The following is an 8,481-nucleotide window of genomic DNA, read 5'->3' on the forward strand; positions in this document are numbered from 1 at the left end:
ATAATTAAGATGAAAGCCTTAAGTATCGGGTGCATTTCTTAAGGTGTCACCGGCTCTGTTGACTCCAGGCATTCTGATCAGTGGTGAGGAGCATTTATTTCTGAAATCTGAATAGCTATGAGTGAGATGCCTTTTTAAAACCAGCTCTGTGGAGCCAAGTCAAACCCTAACACTGCACACCTCATCAAGTGGGGCGAAGACAGCCAGAGGAAAGGGAGCCTCGGGCCCAGCTTTGATCTTTCCCTAAGGTGCCCCCCTAAACCTTGCAGGCTGAGGTTTAGGCAAAATCAGATCCATTTGGTGTGCTCTGTTTTCTGTTGGGTGTGTTCTGGTGCCAACGGAAGCACCAGTGCCCTGGGAACTGTTCCAGCCTGAAAGTAGAGAACCTGCTTTGAATGTTGGAATCGTGGGCTTTCAAAGAGGCAAACAGGCATCATGAGAAAAGCCAGGTGGTAGGAACCAGGAGACCAGGGCTCACACCCCATCTTCACTCCTTGCTAATTGTGTGATGTCGGGCAGGTTACCTAGCCCCTCCGTGCCTCAGCTTTCTCATCTGTAAAATGGGGCTAAATAATAGACCCGCCCTCATAAGAGAGTTAAGAGGGTTAGGACAATTAAATGAGGTTGTCCATGTAAATTCCAGCCTCTCGCATCTAAGCAGTGCTCACAACACGTGAGCTGTTATTCTCTTTGGCCCTCTTTCTCGAGCCACCCAAAATAATCTCCACTAGCCAGACTGGGCTCGCTCGCTGGACCTGCTGAGCCTCTAATCCGTGTGGAAGCCAGAACGTCATGACAAAGTTCCTGCAGTGTGAGATGACTCAGGGATGGAATTTCTGGCAGCCCAACAGCCTCCTCCATGGAGAGCGGAGGCCTCACAAGGATGACTCACAGGCAGCAGGGGGAGGGGGTGGGGGACAGAAAGCTGAAACTGAGACAAGTCATGTGACCACACCTGTCACATGACTTGAAACCTTGTCTTCCTAAGCAGGGTTGGAATTTCCCTGGGACTTCTAGGGTCTCCGCTCTCTCTCTCTCTCTCTCTCTTTTTCTTTTTTTCAGATGGGAGATGAAGGAGGAGACCGGGGGCTTCTCCTCAGCCTTATCCTGCGCGCCGCCATCACCGTCATGCTAGGCGCCGCTGTCCGCCGCTGCTCGGTAGCAGCAGCCGCAGTCGCCCGGACCAGCCCTCGAGGCCTCCTGCACCCCACTCCGGCCCCCGGCCCCGCCGCCGGTAAGGCCCCCGCCTGCCACTGTCCGCGCCCGCGTGTCCTTGCGGTGACCTGGGCCCCCGCCGCCACGCGAGGGCAGGCTCGCCCAGAGGCCTAGCTCCTGCCCTGCGGGCCGGCGGCCGAACCTGGTGACCGCTGGCCGTTCTCTCCGCCGCCTCGAGTTGTGGAGGACTCGAGGGCGCGCCCCCGGGGCCTCCCTCGGCGTGACTTCCTGGTGCGGGCACCGCGGACGGGTCAAGTGTGGACCTGCTGTGGGGGCAACGGAGGGGGCGCAGCGCACCTCCAGCGCCCACCGAATCCCTTCGGTCCCCGGGCCGTGACCTTGCCCCGGCGCTGACCCCGCGGCCACATGACTGGGAGTGGCCACCGCCGGCCTGCAGCGCTTCGGCGAAGGTGACATTGAGCTCAGGGTAGGGGCGGGGGGGGATGGTCCCTCCGGGGACCCCGGCACCGCCGCCCCCAGCTTCTTCCGAGAATGCGTTATACTTCCGTGTGGAACGCAGTATAGTCGCTTCATCCGACATTTCTCGGTTAGCGCTTTGTCACTTTCTCAGACCATTCTGCTATTTTTAGAGACTGCTGTGCCACGTTCTAATTCTTCCATTTTCACGATAGATCGACGTGTGTGGTTGTTTCCTGAGGTCTGGAAGAAAGCCTGACTGTTGATAGGTCTTATGATAAGAATATTACTCTTTCGAAAATTGGGTACCACAGACCCAGGAATACTGGCTTCTACAAACATGGGGAAGCATTATTTTTGGCTTCCGGTTAGAAGCCTGATTGTTGGAGTATGAGATGGTCTGCTGATTGCTGTCTCTTATTTTGCCTTCCCCTTATATGTGTTCCGGGAAACTTTGTGTCCAGCACGGAACTTTTAATTATTTTAACTGCACTTTGATTTTGGTCCATGGTGGTAGTATATGCGACATTATGAAATTTGGCCCCTAAGCATGCGTATTTAAACACGTGAACTCAAACTGTTAGTAAGTTTGGACATAGTGATTTATCTTCTAGGCACTCTAGTCACCCTCTTTAGTATAATTCATAAAAAGCTTTATTTTAGGTGTTGTCCTATAAACCTAAATATTTGCCACAAGGAGGCAGTCTTGGTTACATTTGTGTCAGCTACTTTCTAGCTGTGTGACCATGGACTTATTAACTAAACCTTAAGACTCAGTTGCCTCATCTGTAAAATTGGGATAATATTTAGTAGTTGTGAGGTTTAACTGAGATAATGTAACTCTTAGCACCTTTCCTGGCACAAATGCTTAATACATATTTGCTTTTTTATAGTGCATTTCATTTTTGCATATTATAGGTGAGGTTTGTTATCAATATGAGATGAAGAGGTTTTATGCAATTAAAAGTCAGAAAGGACTAAGATTCTTGGATGAGGCTATCCAAGGTCAAGTGAAAGAGCTCTGGAGGGGTTACCTGAGGGGCCTCAAGTTTGCTGTAGGGCCAAACAGTGGGAGAGTGAAGAGCCTAGAAGCATCTGACCACTAGGCTCCGCTGCCTCCTAAAACCCAAAGCTATCCAGTCAATTCGCTGCTACTCCCATGGGTCACATGAGACAGATGAGGAGTTTGATGCTCGCTGGGTGACATACTTCAATAAGCCAGATATTGATGCTTGGGAATTGCGTAAAGGGATGAACACCCTTGTTGGCTATGACCTGGTTCCAGAACCCAAAATCATTGATGCTGCTTTGCGGGCATGCAGACGCTTAAATGATTTTGCTAGTGCAGTTCGCATCCTAGAGGTTGTTAAGGACAAAGCAGGACCTCATAAGGAAATCTACCCCTATGTCATCCAGGAACTTAGACCAACTTTAAATGAACTGGGAATCTCCACTCCAGAGGAACTGGGCCTTGACAAAGTGTAAACCCCATGGATGGGCTTCCTAAGGATTTATTGATAATGCTACTTGATTGTAAACAATCACCTGGAAATACTGATGAAAACATATTACCTTATTTGAACAAGTTTTCCTTTGTTGAGTACCAAACCATGTAATGTAACTTGGACTTTAATAAAAGGGAAATGAGTTTGAACTGAAAAAAAAAAAAAAAAAAAAAAAAAAAAAAAAAAAAAAAAAGGAGGAGACCGGGTCTGAGCCGTGGCCACTCTACTTAGAGGTCTGGCCCTCTCTGGACAGAATGCGGCCAGACTGTGTGTGACAAAGGCACTCACTCCACCCTCTCCCTGAGCAGCCCACCCTTTTCCTGGGGTGAGAGGAAGGGGGAAGGGAGAGAGCATCAGAAGCCAGTGCAAAGAAAGAAGAGGAAGAAGCTGTAATACAGGGAATGGGTGCAGATTCCACACCCAGATATCTCACAGGCTGCTGCAAAGTCCCCAGAGTGGCCACACTCCCTGGAGGGCTGGCCAGTGCTTTCCTACGCGTGCCTGCAGCCCGCCCAGTGGGAGCAGCCCAGCCCCGGTCCCCAAGGCCGAGGGACCCGCATCATGTGACCAGAAGGATCCAGCCCCGTGTGGCCCCCACGGAGCAGGGAGGAAGCCCCTCCCACTGCGAGTGGCAGCCAGAAACAAGCTCAGGCCAGTTCTGCACAGGTGGGGAAACCGAGGCCTGCTGTAGCTAAGCGGAGGGCTGAGACACAGTGGGGATCCAGCACGCCCCGCCTCCTTCTGGCCCAGACCATTGGGCCACACTGCCCACCTGGATCCCAGGGCGCTGGAGTTACATGCAGGTGGCTTCAGATCCTCCAGCTCTGCCTCTTACCAGCTGTGTGATTTCTGGAAAGTTACTTAACCTCTCTCGTCTCTCTGTTATCACCTGGAAGTGGAGCAAAAGTGCTTTCTTCGGAGGTGTGCAAAGAACTTAAATAAACAGTTTGCTCTCTTTCCTCTCCTTTTCCTGACTTCCCGTCTTGTCCCATCTGTTCTTCTTTCCTTCCTCAAAGCTGCCTAAAGCTCAGTAACACTCATGCCTCTGTGACCAGTCACCCTTCAGCATCCCACCTGCGCAGTGATGCCCCCTACATGACGGTAAGGCCCTCAGCTATCTCATCTGATGGGGAGTCAGAGGCTGGAAATATGCAAGGACACACCCTCTGAGTCTCAAGGGAAGCCCCAGGGCTTCGCTCCCTAAGGGAGAAAGGGCCTGAGAAGGCCCCCAGTCCGGAGCTTCTGATGTAGCGTAGCGTGAAAAATTAATGTTTCTGGTTTCACAAGTTTTGCTTCTTGCTTTTTCCCTTCCAAATCAGGCATAGCTTATAGGAACCAAAGCAATCTGAAAAGAGCAGGGAGAAACGAAGACAGAATCAGAAAAGCACAGCGGCTGGGCTCTCTTAGGGAGGGGACACAGGGCAATAGGTTCTGAGGACATGCCTGCTGCTTCACTAAACAGAAGGTGACGTCCATGCTCCTAAGCCGTCAGGAGACGGGTCTGGCTTGGCTGCTGCGGGGTCCCACGATGCTGGGGTTGATGGTCTACCAGAAGCCAGAGGCAGCACCCCAGCAGGTGAGGGGCCAGGTTGACAAGGGAGTGGTGCTAGGAGAGTCCCAGAAGCCAGGCCTGCTGTCCCAGGCAGGCTCTCACTGTCACAGAGGTGGGTTATCACTTTTCTTTCAGCAATTTTGTCTGTCGGAGAGGCCAAACCAGAAAATATAAAAGGAGATGCCCTCTGAATGTGGCGGACCGTCCCACTGGACTATGTGTTGAGACTCAATCACCTAAGAAAGGAGAGAAAAGCTATTTGGGTCCCCAACCCAGAGCTTCTGAGGTCATAGGGTGTGAAAATGTAATTTCCCTGGTTTCACAAGTTTTGTTTCATTTCGTTTGTTTTTAACCTTCCAAATCAATGGAGTGATGAGGCTGGAGAAAGGAGACTGGCTCCTTGTAAGAGGCCAGAAGCTGAGCATAGGGAACAGGGCTTGGGACACAGCGGAGGAAGATCTCACTCAAAAGTGTGAACTCGGGACATTTTCCCGCTGAAAAGAGAAAGCCCCTAATATCAGACATCTGGTACCCTGATCATAGTAAATTTAAAAGATATTAGTACTTTGGGAGTTTCTTTGAGGTTGGGCTTATTGGGAACATTGGTTTGTAAGAGTGTTGAGGTCTATTTTTTTTTTTTTTTTTTTTACTATATGCATGGCATTCTCCCTCAGTAGATTTTTGGGCTCCAAAGTGCGGAGGCTGATTCTTGCTCTTCATACACTCCCCATCACCCAGAGAAAGACTCTGCAGTTGGGCTTAAGGGTTCAGAGAATGGGCTCTGGGGGCAAACACAGACCCCCCACCAGCCGCTGCTTAGATGACGGTCTTGGGCAACGTGTTGAACCTCTTGGTGACAACTGCCCACCGGCTGCTCATCAGCCGTCCTCCCATCCTCTTCCTGCAAAGCCCACCTCCTGCTGTAGATGCTGAAATCACCAGGGACTCATTTCCCTGCCTCCTTACAGCTCGGACACGGACACGTGACCAGTCCTGGTCAATGAAGGAATCCGTTTGGGGATCTCTGGGAAAGATTGTCCTGCTTTCTGTCTTAAGAGGGAGCAGGGAGAGAGACAGAGAGACAGAAAGACAGAGAGAGGCAAAGGAAGCTCTTGCTTGCTACCTTTGAACATGGATGGATGAACAGGTGAGGCTTGGAGCTGCTGCCGCCATCCTTCGATGAAACGGGAAGGCTGAGAAAACCTCAAAGAGGCCGACCAGAGCCCTGGCATGACTGTGAAGCTGAAGTAACCCCAGAGCACTCACCTCCACGGGCTTGTGTAAGGAAAAAGAAGACCTTCTGATTTAAGTCACTTCCGGCTGGATGTTGTTACTTGCAACTGAATGCACCCCTCTCCAAGCCCTGACATGCACAGCTGTAGAATGTCACTCTGGGTAAGCACCTGCCCGGTGGCCCAGGGAGGCAGGGGAACAAAGCGTGAGCTTTTGGGAAGGGAGAGAAACTGTCAAGGAAGTGAGCTGGAGAGGCCGTGAACATGTGACCCCTCCAGAAAAGGCTGCCCAGGCGAAATGCCAGGCGAGCTGCATTTTCAGCCCCTGATTGCATTAATAAGATAATGATGAGTCGTTTAACTTTGCCTCCGAAGAGTGAAGCAAATTACCTGCGTCTATATTGCTAAATGATGGAGGTACTAACAGGACCTTTGCCGCCTGCGGAACTGCAACTGTCCCATCCCAGGAGGCAATTTTCCGCCCGTGGGTTTGCCACTTGACTGAAGCATCCGTCAGAAGAGGACTGCACCCCCAGCACGGACTCCACGTTAGCTGATGTCCTCCACTGCGCTCCCCCACTCCCCCCCCGATGGGCTCTGGCTTTCTTAAACCAATGAGATTGATGTCATTAGTTATTTCCTGGACATGAACCATTGGGTCCCCATTAGCCAACACTCAGATATCCGGGTGTGAATTTTCCACTTTGGCTACGTTTCCCCAGAGAAGTATTCAGCTGAGCCAGGGTCCTGGACTCCTCCCCATCTGCAGGAAATGCCAACGCCCCCCGTAGCTTCCAAGCAGAAGGGAATGAGAGAAATCAGGACGCAGCGGACTTCACGAGCCCTCTGAAGGCCAGAGAGGCTCTTTTCGGTTTTCCATCATTCAGGGTCTGTAGATTTTTTTTTTCTTTCATTTCCTTTAATTAAGATATGATTTCCGGGACTTCCCTGGTGGTCCAGTGGTTAAGACTCTGTGCTCCCAATGCATGGGGGCCGGGTTCAATCCCTGGTCAGGGAGCTAGATCCCGCGTGCCGCAACTAAAGATCCCTCATACTGCAACTAAGACCCTGTGTGCAGCCAAAATAAATAAATAAATATTTTTTTTTAAAAAAAGATATGATTTCCATATGGTAAAACTGACCCTTTTAAAAAGTAATGGCTCTGGGAGTTTTAACAAATGCATAAAGTCATAGAGCCATCACATTTGAGATGCAGAATGGTTCCATCACCCCGAAAAGTTCCCTCATGCCCCTTGTGTCATCCTATCCTCCCTCTCCCAGCCCCTGGCCACCACTGATCTGTCCTCTTTCCCTACAGCTCGGCCTTTTCCAGCATTATATACACTGGGTCACCTTTGAGTCCAGTTTCTTTCACTTAGTAACCTGCCTTTAAGATGAATCCATGCATAAAGAAGATGTGATACATATATACAATGGACTATTACTCAGCCTTTAAAAAAAGAATGAAATGATGCCATTTGCAGCAACATGGATGGACCTAGAGATCATCATACTGAGTGAAGTAAGTCAGGCAGAGAAAGACACATATGATATCACTTATATGTGGAATCTAAAAAATAATACAAATTAATTTATTTACAAGACAGAAACAGACTCACAGACATAGAAAACAAACTCATGATTACCAAAGGGGGAAGGGGGCGAGGGATAAATTATGAGTATGGGGTTAACAGATACACATCACTGACATTCACAGAAAGATAGACAAGATGAAAAGGCAGAGGGCTATGTACCAGATGAAGGAACAAGATAAAACCCCAGAAAAACAACTAAATGAAGTGGAGGTAGGCAACCTTCCAGAAAAAGAATTCAGAATAATGATAGTGAAGATGATCCAGGACCTTGGAAAAAGAATGGAGGCAAAGATCGAGAAGATGCAAGAAATGTTTAACAAAGACCTAGAAGAATTAAAGAATAAACAAACAGAGATGAACAATACAATAACTGAAATGAAAAATACACTAAAAGGAATCAATAGCAGAATAACTGAGGCAGAAGAACGGATAAGTGACCTGGAAGACAGAATGGTGGAATTCACTGCTGTGGAACAGAATAAAGAAAAAAGAATGAAAAGAAATGAAGACAGCCTAAGAGACCTCTGGGACAACATTAAATGCAACAACATTCACATTATAGGGGTCCCAGAAGGAGAAGAGAGAGAGAAAGGACCCGAGAAAATATTTGAAGAGATTCTAGTCGAAAACTTCCCTAACATGGGAAAGGAAATAGCCACCTAAGTCCAGGAAGTGCAGAGAGTCCCAGGCAGGATAAACCCAAGGAGAAACACGCTGAGACACATAGTAATCAAATTGACAAAAATTAAAGACAAAGAAAAATTATTGAAAGCAGCAAGGGAAAAACGACAAATAACATACAAGGGAACTCTCATAAGGTTAACAGCTGATTTCTCAACAGAAACTCTACAAGCCAGAAGGGAGTGGCACTATATATTTAAAGTGATGAAAGGGAAGAACCTACAACCAAGATTACTCTACCAGGCAAGGATCTCATTCAGATTCAACAGAGAAATCAAAAGCTT

At 48.9% G+C, this 8,481-nt stretch overlaps 1 protein-coding gene across 1 annotated transcript; it reads left to right on the forward strand.

Moving 5' to 3' along the window:
* The first annotated feature begins 1,084 nt into the window (after positions 1 to 1,084).
* LOC118886072 (cytochrome c oxidase subunit 5A, mitochondrial) lies at positions 1,085 to 3,299 on the forward strand. Its single transcript, XM_036835239.1, has 2 exons — positions 1,085 to 1,234; positions 2,765 to 3,299. The coding sequence occupies exons 1-2, from the start codon at positions 1,129 to 1,131 to the stop codon at positions 3,115 to 3,117; spliced, it is 459 nt and encodes a 152-aa protein (XP_036691134.1). The 5' UTR covers positions 1,085 to 1,128; the 3' UTR covers positions 3,118 to 3,299.
* The last annotated feature ends 5,182 nt before the right edge of the window (positions 3,300 to 8,481 follow it).

This window comes from Balaenoptera musculus, chromosome 20, assembly GCF_009873245.2.
Source record: "Balaenoptera musculus isolate JJ_BM4_2016_0621 chromosome 20, mBalMus1.pri.v3, whole genome shotgun sequence".
NCBI lineage: Eukaryota > Metazoa > Chordata > Mammalia > Artiodactyla > Balaenopteridae > Balaenoptera > Balaenoptera musculus.